This window comes from Colossoma macropomum, unplaced genomic scaffold (assembly GCF_904425465.1).
Source record: "Colossoma macropomum unplaced genomic scaffold, Colossoma_macropomum, whole genome shotgun sequence".
NCBI lineage: Eukaryota > Metazoa > Chordata > Actinopteri > Characiformes > Serrasalmidae > Colossoma > Colossoma macropomum.
This window is the reverse complement of record NW_023494793.1, coordinates 17,978,949-18,000,519: the sequence shown is the minus strand read 5'-3', so window position 1 is coordinate 18,000,519 and position 21,571 is coordinate 17,978,949. Positions and strand designations below refer to the sequence as shown.

At 38.5% G+C, this 21,571-nt stretch overlaps 1 protein-coding gene across 1 annotated transcript in view; it reads left to right on the top strand.

Moving 5' to 3' along the window:
• The window catches only part of cfap74 (cilia and flagella associated protein 74), a 97,556-nt gene that overhangs the window by 34,464 nt on the left and 41,521 nt on the right, over positions 1-21,571 (top strand). The window contains 7 exon segments of the mRNA XM_036579719.1: positions 2,508-2,597; positions 2,728-2,904; positions 3,211-3,322; positions 4,582-4,724; positions 8,806-8,928; positions 9,009-9,130; positions 15,384-15,512. Coding sequence (XP_036435612.1) covers positions 2,508-2,597; positions 2,728-2,904; positions 3,211-3,322; positions 4,582-4,724; positions 8,806-8,928; positions 9,009-9,130; positions 15,384-15,512 — 896 coding nt within the window.

Below are 21,571 nucleotides of genomic sequence, written 5' to 3'. Positions count from 1 at the left end.
TGAGTCATCAGTGACAATATTCAGGCACGTGTTGCGTTAAACCTGTAAACATGTTTTACTTAGCAAACGGGGTTCTATGTATTACTGAAAAAGAATTCTTTACCCCCTAACAATAGTGGAACCATTTTTGGTGCTACATAGAGCCATTTTTAAATGTATATAAGCCATATTCAACTAGTTTTCCATCGTAGAGAACAACTATTTGACCATGCATAGAACCATTTATGCATTCAGACAGTTCTTCATGGTTCTATGGCTTCATGGAGTGTAATCATCAACTTTTATACTACAGGTTCAGGTTTATGTTTTGAACAATAGTCAATGGAGCGCTCTGTGTCAGATATTAATTGTTTTAGTTTCGGAAGTTACTCAAGGTATGTCTCTGTGGGAGCAAATGTTAGCTCTTACCGTCTCAGCTTGGTAGTGTAATACTATAGTGGGAGACCTAGCTAGCAGGCGGGAATTGACAGTGACCAACCTTTTAACCACAGGGACCACACGTCTCATCGATGCAAACACTACTTTTCAGTTTACTCAAGCCAGACTCTCAACAAGTCTGGTATTTCTGAGCTGTTTTGTTTTCACTAGTTATGTTTCTCTTGTTTTCTCTCCGTGTTTTTATTATGACTGATGTGCTGTGGTTTCTCCTGTTTTTTTCTCCAAATTTCTCCCAGCAGGCCCTGCTCGCAGTGAATTTATCAAAATAAAGTGCAATTAAAATGCAAGTTAATGTGGCATAACAAGCATTAGCGTTCCTGGTACACTCTCAGAAAAAAGGTACTAAACTGTCACTGGGGCAGTGCCCCTCTTGTCACTGGGGTGGTACCTTCAAGGGTACATCTCAGTACCTTTAGTCAGGGAACATAATCTATCTATTGAAATTATATTTTCTAAGTTGTATTGACTCCACACACCCTGTCTCGTCCCCAGGCTTTTTATTTTACTGTTCTGTTGTAAGGTTCACAATTGGACCTTAAAACCACTCTTGTACTTTTGAGGGAACATTTTCATTATTTGTTCCTTGATGAATGAAAAATGTACCTGCACAGTACCTTTATTTCTAACAGTGTAGAGGAAGCCAGTTCAATATATGGATCTAAGCGTTCATGAGCCCACCTTCTAGTGATTAGCTTTATGCATGGGTGGGAAGAAACCATTATCCAGCATGTTCTGTAGGAACTAATAGCACCACGAACACTGATGAACTGCCCACCAGTAAAGAAACATTTTCCAGTGAAAGACATGCATGACTTGTCCACTAGGCTCTTGCATGCCAGATGGTCTCCCGAATTACTTACTTCCGGTCCATCAGCAATGACTTCTGCCCAGTCTCCCAGCTGTGGCAGTGAGAACTGTCGTAATGAGGTCCTTAGCAGTGACAGCAGAGGAGCAGTAGGAGCCATGGTGATGTGACAGTCTAATGGAGCCTAATGGAGTCAAAAACATTTTGAAACCTGAACAGCATTTGTGGGATGAAGGGAAGTGGAGGAAAGACATAAAGCAGCTGGACTGACCAAGCCATGCCCACTGGGAGGACAAAAGTTTCATCACACGCTTCTGTAACCTAAGAACATTTGCAATGAAGTCCCTTTAGTTACTGATTAATAAGACTTAGTATGTGATAAGCCTGGGATTTTAAGGAGTTAACAGCACCAGGCAGTGCCACAGTTTTGGCAGAAAGTGCCTCAGTGCCAGGTAAACAGTGTTACATCAAACATGACACATGCTCCACGCATGTCCAGAGGGGAGGATTTATGCTTTTGTTCTTAGCAGATACAACACAGTCTGCCTACAAATTCTGCATTGTTCACTTAACTGGGAAACTAGCAATGAGTGTTAGGAGAACTTTTAATTGAGCTAAGAAGTTTGAGTTGATTGAACTTGGGTGTCCTAAAGTTGTAAATGGCTACCTTATAATTTCAAGTTGAGCTGACTTCTGATGTTTTACAGTGTAGAATCAAAATCAAACTGTCAGAATCATTTTGTGAAACTTGTGCCAATACATACCAGCCATGTACTTATTCTGTGGGAAGTACTCTTTGATGATTTTGCTCCTTTTTGATGTCTTGCTTCCATGTGATAGTTTTTGTTTCTTCCATGAGATTGTGCTTCTTAGCATTCTCCAAACCAATAGCCAAAGGAGGATGTATGTTTTAATATGAGGACATAGTTGTGGAGCTCAGTCTGAAAAAAACTATAATAATTTCTCTATGATTGCCTGATATGATATATCTCATGGGGAGAAAAAAGAGACACCCTACATTGGCCATTGACTGACACATAATAGCTTATTTGCATTCAGTTTCACAAATCAAGTTGAACCAGAACTTCCAATTTACTGTGAAAAAACTGTGCTCTTAAAGTCACATTTTCATATAAAACTGGATGTTTTATGTTGTATTTGCATCACCAGGATTAGCTTAGATAAGAAATAAGATTGACTCTTCTGTATGACCAACAACATGAACATGTTGCATGAACTAGTAATACTTGTTTTTCTTTCTTAGCTGAATGAGAACTTGGAAGGTGAGGTCCAGTTTCAGTCTGCTACTGGGCCATTTTCTGTGATCATCAAGTGCACAAGGAAAAAATGTGAGGTGAGATCATCTATTCTGCTAAGTGTCCATCCAAATGATATGTTCTTGAGATCTCATAAATAAGGAAATCTTTTGGCTCATTCTATACTTTAGTTTTTTTCTGAAGACGATATGTCTTTCTTTTCCCCAGATGGTTGTTGGTAGCAGCCTCATTGACTTTGGCACCCATGTGGTCGGGCAGACAATTTCACGGGTAATCACCCTGACCAACAGGGGGGCTTTGGGTACTCGCTATGCACTGGCTACCCTCTCCACCAATTGCCGTCAGCTTCACCATCTATCCAAGAATTCTTCTTCTAGTGTGCAGGCAAGTCCAACCAAAGGCTACCAAGACAACTGACCAAGACAACAAGCACATCAGTCTGTTTCTTCCAATAATAAGGAAGTGGGTTTTTGTGTGTGTTACAACATGAAAAGTAGCACTGTTGAGGTGTTTAAAGAGGAATTTCACAGATTTTTGCATAATTACAGAGTAATTCAGAGTGGTTTGATGTAAAATTGTATTGATAAGGATGGTGAACTTAATCCATTGTCTACAATACAAATATATCCAAAATGACCAGTGAAGCTGAACGTGTATACATAACTAAAGAAAGATGTTTGTTTACCTTAGGTACCTGGAGAAAGCAGCAGTGTGAAACTTGCTGCTTCATATCGTGCCCCAGAAGAAATTCAACCAGAGCATGAAAGCACTGAGTGCATAACTCAGTCAGATGTAAAATCAGGTGAACTCAAAATTAGCTTTACTTCTATAAAATGAGCTGAAGTAGGAGGCATTGATATGGAATTTCTGGTCCAGTAATAATTAATAACTAACACCGTTGCCAATACTAATAACCGAGCATTTTCGTTTTTGGTATTTTAACACACGTTTACACTGTAGTCCATGTGTGAAGTGTACTGACTGTAATGCTGTTGTAATGCAGCAAACCAGATATTCCGTTATTTCCGATGGAGAACGTTCCATAGAAGTTCAATTTTCCCGGCGTTTGCTGTTGACCACAGTGGTGAAATAAACCGGATGTTGATTTTTTTCAGAGCAATCAGCCTTGCTAAGCTCTCCTCTGATAATCATTCAATTTTGTCGTCACCATGCCAACATTTGCGTGGCATGCCGCAGTCGGTTGTGTATCGCTATGAGATGCGGAATGACATTGTATATATATATAGAGAGAGAGAGAGAGAGAGAGACAGATAGAGATAGAGAGAGAGAGAGATATCATTGCTGGCACAACAGAAATCTAACTAACCTCTCCTTTAAGAAAATACTAGCACAATTTTCTGAAAAAGAAAAGAAATTCTAACAGCTACTTACATCAGAATTGAAAACACATTTTTTGTGCACTGAAAGGCTGAGAAACACTCAGCATTATCTATAAATCTCACAAAAACAAATAAATATATATATTTATCCTTTATATCGGCACACAAGAACATTTTTTTAGTGACAGTAGCTATTACTGCCTTGCACACGTTACATACTGGGTGTGAGAATAATCCTAATGTTTGCTGTGTTTTTACAGGCGTGTAGTTCAGGATGGAGTAGTTTTTGACCTGTTCATGTGTGTGTTTTTTTTAATATGTGCTTTGGAATGGGTTAAGTTACTAATTCACCTCATGGGAAAGCTGGGTTCAATCCCAGCACAGAGAAACATTTATTAGACTTCTGACGGTTTCTGCCAGCAATGCTATGACACTTCTGTGGCACTAAGTGTATGAGGTAGTTTGATCTATTCTGTCATTACAGTTCTTAATGATACGTTTATCATGGAAACTCATAATATCGTGATAACGATTAAAATCTGGTTTATCATGCAGCCCTACTAAGGACTGACAGAGTTACATTATAACTTTTATTTTATTATAACGACTATTTTATTGAAAACTTTGATTTCAATCTCTTGAACGGTAATTCCAAACTTTTGGCTGGTAGTGCTTATTCACAGCTCATTTGAAAATGTTTACCCACTACTTGTGATTGTAGATGCACCCCCTGCCAATGACACCTCCCTAGGTGTTGAGGTGATCAGAGCCAGTCAGGATTCAGGAGGCGATGGTTTGGAGGAGAGCACAATCACAGGGGTTGACCAGGATGGATCTGAGGTCAATGAAATCAGCATTGGAGAAGTATGCAGCTAAACATTCTCTTTAACCTAGCAGTTTTATGTGTTTGCATGTCAAACAGTTTTTATACTTCATCAACTCTTTTATTTAAAAAGTTTCAAGGTTTTCCAGTGAGTCAGTTTCAAGAGTCGATTCCACATAACAATTTTTTAGACTCTCAGTTACAAAAATCAAGATATAAGCCCCTCCAGTAATTGACCAGTAATTAAACGGGAAGTGTGAACACAAGCTAACTGTATTTCTTCTGCTGCTCAGAAAACACAGCATTGCGTTTGTGCAAAATAACTTTTTCTAAAATCTGCACATTTTAATGTTCTTCATTTTTTGCTCCTGTTAAATATTTATATGCTACAGTGAGATAACCAAGGTGGCTAGTTAGTGGTAAAATGAAAACTGGCTAAAGCTGTTGTCCTAAAATTGACTCATGTCAATATTTTCACTGCCTGCCTGCTTGGATAAGTTCTCATCCTCCTTAAATAGCATTGTTGTATTCTTGGTGCCACCTTGTTTTTTTCACAGTTCTTTGATGCTGCTGTCCATCTTTACATGATTCACATATGAATATAAATTCACATATGATATGAGTACTGCTATGTAGGTAATGCAAAAAAACGTATGAACTCTAGAGAACTGCCTGCTGTGTCAGTTGAGTTGGGTCAGTACCAGATTCACACTGTCAGACTCAATTTGATACACTAACCTTGCAAGCCTAGTGTTAGCTTCATATTCAAGCTTCCGTTCTACCTTAAATTGTACAGCAGTTACTTGCTACCACCCACACAGGCATCTGAATGTAAGTGCTACATCATGTAAGAAGGAACAGGAAATGAGAATAAGATGCTAACTTCAGCTTCATCTAATCTCTATGGACCATGTATCTTTTGGGCATTCGATTTTCATGTGAAATCCAATATTGAAAAACGGGAAAATGGGTCAGTTCTGGGTTTTGGTTCTGTGGAAGAACCAAGAAATAGCTTCATTTTACAATTTCACAAACTAATCATTGGTTCCGTAACATCTTTGTTTTTATCGTACGTATATAAACAGAACGACTGCAAGCTACCTTTTGTTACAAATTGTACAAATGTCTTCCCTTTCTACTTTGCCCAAAGTAAAAAAACACCCTGTCTGTTGGTGTGTGTTGTGCCTGGAATCAGAGAATTGAAATTTTTATGGGATGTGACTCCCAGCCCTAGCATTGTGCATTTGTGGAATACTATCTGAAGTTTACCACTGCCTGCAAAATAGATATACGCCTAAAAAAAAGAAGGCTTATGTTTTTGTAACTTAAGACCTTTCTGGAATACTAACTAACAATGACCAGTTTGAACCCCACTTTCAAGGGAGCATATCTGTTTTGTCAAAACCAGAAGGTGATCTGGGAAATTTGTTTATACTGACTGGCCACTTTATTAAGTACACCTTCTTGTTTCTACACTCATTGTCCATTTTATCAGCTCCGTTTAACGTTTACTTTTAAAAACATGGTTCCTCAAAGGTTCTTTAGTAAAGAAAATGGTAAAGAACCCTTGAAGAAACAGAGTGTATAGGTGCACTTTGTATTTCTACAATTACAATTACAACAAAGACTGAGTTGTTGTAGCAGTTTGTGTCATCTAGTCCTTCGTCAGTGGTCACAGGATGCTGCCCACAGGACACTGTTGGCTGGATATTTAAACACTGAGGTATTTAAAAACTCCAGCGCAACACACACTAACACACCACCACCACCATATCAGTGTGACTGCAGTGCTGAGAATGATCCACCACTGAAACAATACCTGCTCTATGGTGGTCCTGACGATTGAAGTACAGGGTAAAAGGGGTTAACAAAGTATGCAGAGAAACAGATGGACTACAGTCTGTAATTGTAGAACTACAAAGTGCACCTATATGGAGCTGATAAATGGATAAAGAGTGTAAATACAACTATGTGTATGTAATGAAGAGCCCAGTCGGTGTGTATATTCTATTTTGTTTGGGAAGTCTTTAAGACTGGACAACTTTAAAATATTCTTTTGCAAAAAATATTTAAAGAAAAGTTCTTCATATGGCTTCCATTATGCAGCCATAGTGCATAAACCCCACTGAGCATTGATTTCATGGGTGATGCAGAGGGGAAACCAACCTTGACCAATTACAGAAAATTGCCAGTGTAATTTATTTGTTCATATCTATTATTTGACTGGTATGGAAATAGAGCAGATGGAGAGAAAGGCAGGGTGGCATCCAGTTGCATTTCTTGACAAGATGAAAGATGAAATTGACTAAAAAATAGGGGAAGTTTAAATGTGTTCCATTTTATTGTATTTTTGATTGGTCTTCAGCTATTACGTAGCAGATCCTCTGAACTACAAACTGAGTTTGAGAAAGAGAAATGTCATTTACTCTTCTTTCTCTTTATTCAGACATTGCTGTTTATATGCTTTTTCAAGATTCCTATACTGTTCATTACATTCACTGGCCAAAGTATGTGGATACTTGAGCATCACACCTATGTGAGCTTCTTGATATAGAGTTGCCCTCACCCCCTCTTTACTACTCAAACAGCCTCCACTCTTCAGGGAAGGCATTCCATGACATTTTGTAGTGTGTCTGTGTAACTTTGCCATTCAGTTAAAAGAGCATTTGAGGATCTGGCACTGTTGTGGGACATGAAAGACTGGCTCACAATCAATGTTCTAGTTCATCCCAAAGGTGCTCCGTGAGGTTGAGGTCAGAGCTTTGTGCAGGTCACTGAGGTTCCTGCACACAAAACTCATCAAACTATGTCTTTATGGACCTTGCTTTGTGTACAGGGGTACAGTCATGCATGGAACAGGAAAGGGCCTTCTCCAAAGTGTTGCCAAACAGTTGGAAGCATATAACTGAGCCAAGCCCAAGCCCTGAAAAAACATCCCCAGACCCAGGGATGCGGATCCTGCGACTGTTAAAATGAATAATAACAATAAAACGTTCTGAACTTAAAAATTAGACTTACATAATAACATTTTAATGTGTCAGATGTTTATAATATCGTCTCTCGTGTCTTTATAGCACAGTATGACATGTGGTGTTTGATGTACATTAGCAAAAAAAAGGGCAAATAATTTCATGATATCATCAGTCACGTCACATATACACTGCTTAAAATATCAGCACCCCCAACTTACAACACCATCCTGCGTCCCTACCCTGACCATTATCCCTTCTCCAACAAACTTTACTGTTGGAACTATTCATTCTAGTAGGTTCTTCTGCCATGACAAACCCAATTTCATTCATGAAACTGCCAGAAAGTGAACCCTGATTGATCACTCCAGAGAACACTTTTTCGCTGGTCCAGAGTCCTTTACACCACTCTAGTTGATGTTTGGTATTGCATATAGTGAGCTAAGGCTTGTGTGCATGTGCTCAGTCATGGAAACATGTGGTGTGTGTGTTTCTTATGGTTAAGTGGCCAAGTGGTGGCAGCTGTCACAGTGCTAAAGAAACTCAATCTAAATGTTTATAGTGCATTAAACATTTCTTTTAAAAATTTGTGAATCATACTTATCTGGAATGGATTAATAGCATAAAATTCACTTTTAGTGTACTGTAATGTGTCTGCAAAGTGACAGAATTTATACACTTATAATTATGAGTATAATTTATAATTGGTAGTTATATGATAATAGGAACATTTAAATTGTATTGTGAGACATATTTTACACTACAGTTAATTAAAATCACAGTATTCCCAGTAGTTCAAAGTAAACTAGTGCAAAAGTTTTTTAGTTTCATTTTTAAAAATACGCGAGCTGCGACCGGGAGTTTCAACAATAAACATTTCTACAAGGGGTAATGCATTTTTATAAATATTTATACCCATGTTTATAATGCCTTATGAATGCATTATAACATGTTATGAATGTGTTCCTGCATTGTTATGGACATGATATTCATAGAAAGTGTTACTGATACTCTACTGGAGAACTGTTACCACTTATCCGCTCAATCACTTAAAAGCTTCTCTTATATACTGTTTATATAATAGTCATACGGATACTCCAAGCTATGTTACCAAGTTACCCAGGTACTTAGTACTTTCCTCCTACCCTATCAGGTGCATGAGGGCGAGGTGGGCCCATTCGCTAGTGTCAAACTGCCCATCGTTTTCACACCGACCATTCCAGGGGAAACCAAGCTAGATATCCAGATCACCTTCTCACAACTGGACTGTGAAGCGGTAAGGAGTATTGGAAAATCAGAACTTTGTGTTTTGTGTTGTTTACCAGACAGTGACGACACCCATGTTTTTGTGAACAGATTGTGGTGTCAGCCCGCGGTGTAGCAGAGAGTGTTCCTGTGTGGGTGACCAAGCCGAGCATGGACCTGAGAATCTGCATGTACGATCGTCTTTACCAGGACAGCATTGAAGTTCAAAGCAGGTGAGGTCAGCCACAGATATTTTGGATCCTTAAAGTGGTAGTTTACAAAAAAAGTGAATTTACAGAATTTATGATCTATAGCAGGACTTTAGTTTCAAAGCTAATGTAGCCAGCACACAATGGAAGCTTATATCTACCAACTAGCAAAGTGCAGACTACATGCCTAAATCATCATGAATTTGCCTCAGGACCTCTACACTGTAAAAACTTAACTTAAAAAAGTGTTTGAGCTGCCCTAAAAGTCTGAAAAAACTGCAACTCTTGATACCATGTAATTGACACTGATTGCACTGTCACTGTACCAGTGGAAATGATATGGGACTAGTACTTTTGAAGAAAAAGTATTCATGAATAAGCTACCTGGACAAAAAAATTGTCACCTTGCGTGTTTAAGGTGGTAGTAACTTCAGGCTCCTGCAGATGGTGTTGCACAAGGATGATCGGGCTATAAACACCTGCGGGGTGAGCAACTGGATTCATAGATTGAGAAGAGGTGGTACAGCGCAGAATTCAGTGAGGACTGCATGGGTCCGCACTCATAACTGGAACTACCTTGTTTATTTGTATACTGTTTTGTCTTTTTGGCCCCTGGCCCACGACAGACTAAGGATCCCCTAGACAAAAAAAGCTGGGCATCCCTGCTTTAGGTATCAGATGTTGTTATAGGCATAGAAATAAAAGTGTAAAAAAGTGTTTTTATTACATTGTCTTACACGTGAAATTACCAGATTTTACCTACATATTCAGTAAATAATTGAGTGAATTTATAATTTTACAGTTGTGAATGTGAGTGGGTGTTAGTGTGTGATGGTGTGTGTGGATGTGAGTTCACATCATATTGCTGGATTTGGTGCTGTAGCCATCTGGAACTCAATCAGATCATTGCATTTGCTGATGACTGTGTGTATTTGCACCCTCCACACACACACACACACACACACACACAGATCCACTTAAAAGGATGCCCACGATATTTGTTTACTTGCAGTGTCACGCAACAGTCTTGATCTCGTGACAAAATGGAAAAACCCTCAATGTGTGCCTTCCAAATACTGTAAAAGGCACCACATGATTAAAGTGTTTAAATTAAGGCGAAGGACTGAACTCTGTTTAAAGCTTCTGACAGGAAGGGCTGACACATACTGTAGCTCTGCTGTCTAAAAAACGCTCAAAATAAGCCCTTCATCCTGTCACCTCTGCCTGCTTTAACAGGCCTCATCTTTTGGCTTTTCCCCTGCTCTCTCTCTCTCTCTCTCTCTCTCTCTCTCTCTCTCTCTATCTCTGTCTTTTTATCTCTGTCTCTTTCTATCCCTGTCTTTCTCTGCCTTCCCCTCTCCCTCTCTCTTTTTCTCTCTCTCTCTCTCTCTCTCTATCTCTCTCTCTCTCACCCCGCCTGTCTCTTGCTTTTTCTCTTTGTCTGTCTCTTTCTCTCTCTCTCACTCTCTTTCTCTCTCTCTCTCTCTCTCTTTCTCTCTCTCACTCTCTTTCTCTCTCTCTCTCTCTCTCTCTCTCACACTGTGTGTCTTTCTCTCTCTCTTGGTCTGTCTCTCTCTATCTTTCTGTCTCTCTCTCTTGTGGCACATTATTATTATTATTATTATTATTATTATTATTAATATTATTATTAGTAGTATTATTATTATTATTATGTTTTGGATGTGTTTTTTTCCAATATGTTAAACTCAGCAAATTTAGTTTAATATTTAAATTTATTCGCTGTAGAGGATGTGTTAACCTTTTTTTTTCTTAGAAAATCAACAAAGCATGCCTCAACAAAACTTTTGCATATGACTGTACGCTGTACGCCCCCTCTCCCCGCCCATATCCACAAACAAAACCCTCCTTTCAGGGTGATAAATGTCCTGTGTTTAGTGTATTCACACCTCAGGCGCGTACACTCACCCATGTGGCTGAAGCAGTGCTCTGCCCCCTTTTTCTTTCCCTGTGAGCTGCTTTTGAATTTGGGCTGCAGAATTCTTAATATAGAGATATTAAAAAAGCCTCTGAAAATCCTCCAAGTCTTCCTCCCAGAGCTACGGCTACGCTAAGTGGGTTGACAGCAGCAGCTTTATACACAGTATTATGTCAGCATAGAGATGGAATACAGAAGTAATGGAAGAATAATTCGGACGGACTTTCGGGAGTGTGTGAAAGAGCTAAAGGGCACGCACACGCATACACACAGTAACTGTGAGGACACACACTACGTCCGCCATCTGGACCTGCCAGGCACTGATAGTGACACTACTGCCAGAAGCAAGGCGCGCTCAGCCACTAATGAGTATTAGCGTGTCAGGAGTAGAGGCCTGAGGGTGGCCATTTCTTCCCTTCCAAAGAGTTATGTAGATCCCTTATTTGCTAGATTTGAAAGTCTTTGCAACATGTTTCATCCAACATCAGCTTGGGGAGTCTGTGGGTGCAAGCTAGGGCTTAAACGATTTCAATCTTTTTTTAACTGATTTCAGTATCGATTTTAAAGAGCTAAGAATTCTGCTAAATGCAAGTTTTGGCCAGAATAACCTGGGCTGGTCAGAGTCTGTATTTAAATCATATAGAGAATATTTGTTCTCACATTAAGCACCAACTGGCTCGGCAATGTTTTTTGACTGTTTGAAGCCATCAATGCTGAGTGGAAAAATACTGACTTTTTGTAAAAGATTGTTTGCAAATTTACACACAAAACTTCAACATTTAAAGAAGTCAAAGGGAAAAGTTACCACATTCTATGTTACTTTAGTAAACTTAATATAGTTTTTGTTTTAATATATAATATATATATAATATATAAAAATAATAATTTGATTAATTATTTTTTAAGACCATTAAAAGCTTAATGTTTTGCCATTTTTTTGCATGGGATAGTGCATTACATGGACATAACCATGCCATAAACATGTCATGGAAGACATGTTCTATCATAACAGATTTTATTTGGTGTCAGTGTCATATGCCAACATACAGACAAATGCAAAACATGTATCTCACCTCCCGTGTAGCGAGTTGCAGTCTGAGTTAGTCAGTTAGTCCAGTTCGTTGTTGAAGGAGCGGACATCGGAATGTAATGAGTTAAAGGGGGAAAAGACAGTGAAAGTAAAAGCCAGTCTTTTGGAGCTACCCATTAACCATTAGGCTAGCTTGGATCCGCACCGCCTATGAAACCCCTCTGGTGGCCAACTGCTTCAGGTGATCCTGTGGTCTCTCTTCCTGGTCCTTGCTGAATTTGAGAGGCTCCGCAGCTTCTTAACTAATATTGATGGCGTGAGTGGCTTGTAATATTTACCTAATTTCAGCAGTGTCTGACACTTGTAAATGCATGTATGAAATGAAAGGAATCTGGACATAAAACACCATTAGCACTGTTTTTGCTGGGCTCAGAGAAGCTGATGCATGCTTACATGCACTCATCCTTATCTATTTAGGGCTAGAAAGCAATATTGGCATCTATCTTTATATTCTTAATTTCTGTCTTTACTATTTTGCCTGATAAGAATATATTAGATTTCTGTCTTTACTATTTTGCCCAATAAGAATATTTTAGATTTAAGTCAGTTGTTAAATATGGTTCTTATTAAAAGTGAAGGGACATCCAAGAATAATACCACTGTTAATCTACAAAGTTAGGTTTACGTAACCACCCACAATGATTTTAATTGAAAAAAATACGCAAGTACACTAAATCATGATATATGCTATGCTATAAATTTACTACACTATTTATAGATTGTGGAGAATGATTGAAACCTAATTATTTAAATGTTTGCTACAGAATAAACATGAAGCATAAGTGCATTTGATTGTTACTTTAAGATCAGTTATCTTTGGAGGGACTATAAGAAGACTATAATCAAAACTAAAGTCAATTCCTGGCCCAACGTGAACTTTTCATTTTCTCTGTTGTGGAGCTCCCTCCCAGGCCTGCCGTGGCATTTATGTGTTCTAGATGATTGAAGACAGCTTCTTTTCTTTTTGATGTTTGTGACTGACTTGTTGCAGTTTGCTGTTCTTTCTTTTGTCAGCGACCAAAACTGTGCTTGTCAGCGGCTGCCATAGTATTATAAATTGCTAGACTGGTGAGCAGCTTTGAGTCTCTGTGGTTTCATATAATTGGCCACAGGTCTTAACATCACTGCAGCCAAGTAATGGTTTTTCACTGGAGAAATAAAAAAAATATAGATGCTATAGCTGTACTCTGTACTCTACTGCTATAACATGATACATGATTAATGACACCAGTATTTTAATACCAGCAATGCATTGTCCTAGTTAGACCATTCTTCATTAGTCCAGGTTGAAGCCCAGCTGCTTGGGCAATATGTCTTGCTATGATAGAATCTGCAATTATTGGTTTTTAGTTTAAATACAGCTTCCCTGGCTCCGTACAGTCATGAAAATCTTTGAAAAGTCATGTAATATAGAAATGTCATTTTCCAGGTCTGGAAAAGTAATGAAAAATATGTCCTATACTAAATGTTCGGCATTTAAATTTTATTTCTTGAGAAAGTCATGGCATTAAACTGTTTAACCCCTTACATGACCAGGGTCCGCCGGTGGGCCAAAAAATTTGTTACACACTTCTGTAACCTTAGTATGTAAGCCTTAGTATATAACAAGCCTGATATTTTAATGGTTAAAAAGTGTATGAATCTGAGATATATATAAACTCTCCATGAGGAAATCTGGTTCACGTGATAAAAATAATGTTACTGAAAGTAATAAATACAATTTGATAAAACTTATTTTAGTTTCCTTCATATAGCTATAACAAAATGCACTGCTTTTCAAATTGTTCAGGTCAAGTTTGTGAAAACAAGACAAATGCGATTAATCACAATTAACTACAAATAAATAATGTGATTAGTTGTGATAATTTTTTTGATTTATTGTTTGACAGCACTGCTCTGTACTATACTAATATACATTGAAATATCTGTATGTCTGTTTTTAAAGATTATGGCACATAATTCAATTTTTGGCTGAACTAGCGAATGTGTAATAATATGTAAGCAAAATTGTAAGCAAAATTCACTGTGTTAGTGCCTGAAAGTCTGTCCGAAGTAGATCTGTGACTGAGGCAGAACGTTCCAAGAAGGTTTACCATTTATATCCATGGACTGCCACTGCCCTTGCCTGCAGCACAAGCCCATCTGTTGAGTGTTCAACTATGTGGGTCACTTTACCGGAGGCTGGAAAATGAGGTGCTGACAGCATACTGCAATGTCAGGGAATTTCTGGCTCCTCATCACTGAAATATCCAGTCTGTCTCCCTTGAGGAATTGTAGAGGAGTCTGACTTGAAGGGCACTACGCAAGGACTTCATTACATATTCATGATGTACGCATAACACCTTCATGAGCAGTTTGAATATTCGTACACCTCTACAACAGACCTTCATGGGCCAGTGTGCACTGTGTATTGAAATTGCGCTATCAAGCTACAAATTTAGCAAGTTGTATTCATGATATCTGGCAGTGCTGTCAGTACTGTAGGAGTATCTTAGCTGTACTTATTTAGGCCCCCTCAATCAAAAGCATCATCAAAACCCTTTTATGTAAGTTGAGAAATTACCACGCAGGCATTGGTAGTGAGTCATAGAGAGCCGTAAGCTCTTGGCTCATTGCTTGCACTTGTAGGTGTGCGTAGTCGGAATTCTGTGGAGAATTCCCGAGATGGAGCACCATTTATATCCCTCGATCTGGAAGCTCCTTGCCACAAGGCACAACCCGCCTCTGGATTCTTCATCAAAATTGGGTCACCTCAATAATGGCAAGGATGGAGACTGTTATACAGTATGTGGAGCTATTAATGTCCTCAGCTATCAGGTGGCTCTTGTGTGCACTTGCTGAGTGTACTTTTCTGAGTAGATGTTCGGCTTGCCTGAAGCAGTTGTGTGTGGGCCATTCAACTGGAGTTCAAATAAATGAGATATTCCCTACAGAAACATGGTGGACAGGTGTGCAAATGGACAGAGATGGCACTTGTACAGTGCACTCTTGTTTTTATTCCCATTCACATGCCTGTATAACAAGGCTAAAACTTGGAGTGCAGCTCATCTGGTAAACAGGCTTTGCAGTGGAGAACAGGGAGGCAAATGTAGCAGGGAAAATCTGGTATCCAAACAATTAATGGGGCTTACGGCAAGATACAGATTCTGCTTTTGCTGTCACCCTTTCTCTGGTTTACTTTTTAATAGGTTAATTGAGTTAATTAGTATGTGGCAATGCTTCATTCATTCCAGCATTTGTTTGTGTTTCAGAGCCAGTACGGCCCTCAAAGTGACATTTGAGGTGTGTAAAGAGCTGAAGAACCACATGAAGATCCTGCCTAAAACTGGCTTTATCCAGGCCAAGTCCAGCTTCCATGCCCAGCTCAAGTTTCTGCCCAGGTAATGACCTGTAGCAAGAAAAATCTCATAAGAGAAGTGTTTTGTCACTGTTATAAGAAAACCTCTGAAACAGTTACTATATGGGAAGGGCTGCAAACATCATGCCTTTATATTCATTTATTTTTTATAATTTTTTATTGTTTTCTTTTACCATGACAGCACAGCTAGGGGAAGTGCATTTTAAACCAGATGTAGGCTTCACAGCTGCCTGCAGCAGCACTGACGTTTGTGGTGCGCTCCTGTGTTAATCAGTGTGGACTTTTTTAATGGCCATGCATGGTAGAAATCAGTGGACAACTCAGTGTAGAATGACCATTACTCAGCAGTTTGTATCAAGTGATTCTGTTTATAAATTTATTTTAAAGGAAATGAAAAGGAAAGGACAATAGATTCTCAAACATGGAAAGCTATGAGACATTTTAAAACAGTTTTTTCTTTTTTCATCTCTCTTCTCTTCTGAGTAACTTAAGTTGTGGACAGGGTGAGGCTGGTAAAGGTCCTGGCTCCCCCCAAAAAAGAAAGTAAAAACAGTAGCAGTCATATGTGGATTATGTGCAGTTTTAATCTTCGAGTCTATTCTGTGCTGCTTGCTATGAATGGCATGTACCTAAAGCCCTGTTGATGTTCTTCACTTGTGCCTGCCATGTAAGAAACAAAAGCATGCAGAAATATTCTGCTTTGTAGTCGTGAAGCATCGCTTCTAGCATAAACCTGGGCTAATAATTTCTTTTATTTTTTGTTCAATAAGCTGATATTTTAAGGGTCATGCTTAGACACTAAAATTAGTGTTTCCTCCATTTCGGATCTTCAGTGTGAGGCTTCATATCTTCATATGAAGCCTCACACCTTTGTATAGCAAAGTTTAATCTTTAGATTGTGGCCGCTTAGCTTATGTGTAAAGGCCTTAAGTATGGGAATACTGCTGTTTTGCTGTGCTTTGCAAAGTGAATCAATAACTGAGCAACATTTTTTTTCTGAACTTTACTATCACTGAGGACTGTTACCATGGTAACTCAATTAACCATCACCAAGCACAGGCCTAGCGTTTGCACATCAGAGTGTATATATGGGCATGGTCCCGTTGTCTTTTTTCACTCCGTTTTTTTTGCGTACATCATGGACGCATATTGATCGCTAAGGAGCTTTGAGGTCCAATAGTATGACTTTACATGACAAAAGTTAATGACACATTTGATCAGGGCCGGCGAGCTGATCCAGGGGGAAGTGAAACCTCGCTAATCTGCTTTAGTGAATCAGAGGGCTTTAAAAACGCGGATTAGAATGGCATTACTGTCGCCCGCCCTCTCTCTCTCTTTCGCTCTCTCTTTCTCTCTCTCTCTCATCTTTCCTTCCTCGCTCCTCTTCACTCACTCCTCTGCTCCCATGCTCAAAGCTCACCACCCAGATTTGCTTCCACTAACTTGATTGCTTATGTAACCTACTGTAGTTTTTGCATTTTCATTGTGACCCTTTTTCCAGCTTTGTTTAATCTTTATTTTATTGAATTTTGTTTTCATTAGCATTAGCAACATAAATAGTGTAAATGTTAGTGTGGATGTTCTTGGTGTACATTATATGCTTTTTAAATGGCTGTGTTCTCTTGTTTGGAGTTTCTATTGCAGTGGAGTGGATGAATAATTCGTGCCCTTCCAGCAGCTCACGCGCTCAGCGAGGATCATCATCAGATTCGATTTTTTTTTCTTTTCTCGTCGTGTCTCTCACCATTATCCTGTATCCCTGTCAGGAAGGGGAGTTAGAATGTGGAGCTGATTTCATGCTGCTTTCGTTCTCTTTCACACAAACATACGTTTGTTTTTGTACTGTGTCAGTACATGGGCTAATGTTAAGGCACAATTACTTGACTTGCTGAATTTAACATGTGTGCAGAAGAAAGTTGCATTTTACATTTTATGTAATTGTTTTTCGAATATTCAAAATAAATAGAAATTGTGTACTAAAATTTGAAGAACAAATGACAGGTTGAGTTAATTTCACTTAGAAAATCAAACAAACGTAATTTGATATATATATATATATATATATATATATATATATATATGTAGATATATAGATATTGATACACACACACACATACACATCTTCTAAGCCGCTTATCCTGGGTCGCGGGGGGAGACATTGGGTGGAAGGCAGGATACAACCTGGACAGGTCACTAGAACACGAGGGGAAGTGTGTTATAGCGAAATCACATCACGGCTGTGATTTGGTCGCCGTATATCATCACAGCCACGATAACACACGACCTTGAGTGTTCTATTGCTTTTATACAACAGTTAAATAAATAATTTCCGCAATTTCTTCCGCCAAATTATAGTTCCTTAACAAGCAGCTTGTTGCTACATCAGAGTAATGAGCTCCGCTCAGTCAGTTCATTCCCCAGCTCCTTACACTAAATTCCAAAATCTGTCATTACCACTGAGCAAGCTTTTTTGTGTATGGCTCAGTCCGATTTGGTCAGGCTCTGAAGATGAGACTACACGTTTGGCAAATGGTATTTGGTTCATTTCTGGCTAATTCCAGGTTGTTTAGTTGTTCTTCTGTCACTGTTGCCGACTGAAAACCCTGCTCAGTGTTGATGACAGTTTCGGAAATTAGTGTAGTGTCATCTTCAGAGTCGGACCAAAACGGCTGTAGGTCAAATATGATCTTAAAAGTATCCATTTTCTGTTTGTGCGTAAAGTAAGAAGTAAAAACGTTCAAATGGCTTGAGTGTCTCCTACAGCTGTCAAACTCGTTGCTTAGCAACGGCATCTTAGCAGAGTGATACAGTGTTTGTGAAAAACCTGTGATGTTATGGCAAAATATCAGCACAGTTAGAATGCCGGAACTAACTGTTGTATAAATATATATATGTATATGTATTCACACACACAGCACTGTGCAGCAATAAAAGTCATACAGCATCCTTCATTTTTTTGAATTTCCAGGCAGCAACCAATTGAGCACTTAATTTTTCCATTAAGTTATTCAATTTTTAGGATTAGATAAAAAAACAGAACGTATATGTAACAAAATATTACACAGAAGCCTCAACAACTAAATATAATCTGCATTTAGTGTGTCCACCCTTGTTCCTTTGTTATAGCTATCATTCTTTTTAAAGAAATCTGCAGGGTCATGTTTCACACCTCCAAAGTTCAGTCTTAGAAGTTGGTTGCATTTTCTGTTTCTCACGATCCAAGTAATCCCAAACACATTCAGTGATGTTGAGGTCTGTTTCTCAGTCTACTTTTCTGAGAACACCAGCTTTTATGCATCTCATGATAAATGCACCAATACAAATCTGAAAAATCTTGCTACATTAACACACATTACAGTTAAGAAAGTTAAGGAAGTTTTTCCTTCTCCTCTAAAGTTACTATTTCGGTTATAACAGCAACAATATTGAACTATATGTGTAAAAGAATTTTATGAGCTGAAACCTTAACCTAACTCTAAAGTTAACTATAGTTTAAACAGTAATACATGGAAAAGTAAATAAAATCTTTCAGGATATATGTGAAATATACATCAACACACTGAAACACACACCTGCCTGTATTTTCAGTAGTCTGCTAGAGTAGTGTGGGAGTAATTGCGACAAGAAGCATTATGTCAGTGGTGTGTGGGGAATTAAAATTGTGACTGATGTTGTTCGCTGATTGATATTGTTTGTCCAACAATACTCCTCTGATCATGAATTTAAAGTTTCTTTATTAGTTTAGATTCACTGACTAAAAAGTGGTCATAGTCGGTAATTGCCAGTAATTATTTCTTTGTGAGTGGTTGGTTTTCTTGGAAGGAAAAACGACCCACTAATGCTCATAGTTAAGATTTTACGTGTGTTCAAGATAGGTTTCAGAGTCAATAATAATAATAATAATAATAATAACAATGTAGCATGTTCACAAAATGCTTTTAGATGTTAGTTTCAGGTTATGCATCCTCTAGTATTTCTTGCATTTATTGCACATTTTGCTAAGATCTTATTGTGGGGGGGTGGGGCCAGAAACCACAGGAGGGATGTGTGTGTGTGTGTGTGTGTGTGTGTGAGTTTGCTTAAGCTGTCAGACAGGGACAGACGGGGGTTGAGTCATAGGGCGAACTACTAGAGAGAGACTCTGTTTATGTACAGTGTGGCTGTGGCCCATAACAACTGGAGAATAAAGCACCACAACTTGTGCAAACTCTGTGTCTCTTTTAATAGCAATGAATGCTACAATAATAATAACAACAATAATAATAATAATAATAGAAATTACAATAGTGATATCAAGTCAAATAAAAATGTGAATAATAGTGGAAAAATGAAAGCTAAGACAGACAAACTAGAATAGAAAACATATGTAATAAAAAGTTTGAAATTTTAAAAACCAGGGTTTGAAAAAGTGCAGAATTGATACATTTCTCTTTGTGTCCACTCTCTCTCCCTCTCTCCAAATGAGATTAACCCCTTCCAAGAGTTTTCAGTAGTTTCAGTGGAGGAGAAGAGCTTTAAATGAGCTTCTGTGTCCTCTGATGACTCAGAGTGAGGCGGCAGGCAGAGAACATCATACAGTCTCAGTGGTCAAACATATTGGACCATGTGGAGAGTCTTGCTGCTAGTCAACTTTCTGTCACGTCAGCTGTTGTTTCAGCTTTATCTGCAAACATAGTAGTTGGGACAGGAAGGACCTACTGACATAACCTATTACATAATACAGTGAGCTACTGTTGTGCAGCTTCAGAGCACTGTTTACTGTTTGCAGAGTTCAGTGTTCAGGTAACTGGATTACGCTTAGATGGTAGATTTGTTGAATATTTGGAAATAGAGGACTTATAGTATTTATTTGGGTAGTAGGACGCAGTGCTTTTGTATGAGAAGCCAAAACTGAGCGGCAAGCGTGTTTGTTCCGACAGATGGGCCGTGTGACGTCCTGCAAGGCTTTTCCACAGTGCCTTGCCAAGCTAATTCAGGAGTGACTCTCCCACCGAGACTCTATTAACCGAGAACAAGTGATTCCTTAAATAAATCATCGCTAGTGCGGGATTGATAACACCAGCCTAAGAGTGCTCAGATGGTAGTAAATAGCACACAGACCCTTTTAGGGGCCAGTCTTTGGCTACAGTGGCTTAAATATATCACGGTAGTAATAAATCACCTTTGCTTTCAGCTGAGGATGGTTTTACATTTGTTTTAAAATAACAACCATCATTTTTTGTTGAATTTCAGGAACTATGAGAAATGGCTTTTGACCGTGACAAAATACATTTGTAATTCCAAAAAAAACACTACCAACTGATAACTTTATTAATCCATAGAATATATTGTACTTTAGCCAAAAATGAAATGTGTACATTTCACCTTTACCCTAAATGTAGTCGATCAGACAGGTCACGTTTGTTATCCAAAACGTGTTTAGGTATTTTTATGCATTGGTTAAGAAGCTGCAGAAGCCCTCAAGGGAGAGATGAAAAAAAAATGAAAATCCGATGTTGGTTAAGACATGGTTTGGCTAAGTAATACGATATAAGCTGTGTAAATGACAATGGGTCCTATTGACCAATATCTTTCTATGTTTTTTAAGTTTGTTCTTGAGAAAGATCCTAAGAAAAAGTCTATGTCGTTTTCATGACACGTTCATAAACCACAGAATTGTTCTCACCTTTGTGCTCTTGCATGTGCATAGATTCTGTTCCTACCTAAGAACAAATCCCAAATAAGAAAACATTGGTGAGTGTCAGATTCTTTGAAAAAAACTGCATAAGTGGGCTTTAAGAAGAAATTTCTTCTTAAGAACGGTAGGTAAATGAGGCCCAATGTCTTTTTGGGTAAGCATTTGGTGACTAACCAAAAGACAATGTTTAGCTAAGTAGCATCATTTATACATACAGTTTCATAGTCGCTAATTAAAAAAAAACATTACATTGGAATAACTTTGAATAACTTCTAACTTACTAGACCATTCTGCATTTTAACTTTGGTGGCAGCTGTGTTATCTGCATGTTGCTTATGTAAACACTATCAATGTCAGTTTCTTATGCTGCTTTCAAGTGCAGGTTGGGCTGTACTTTTTTCCAA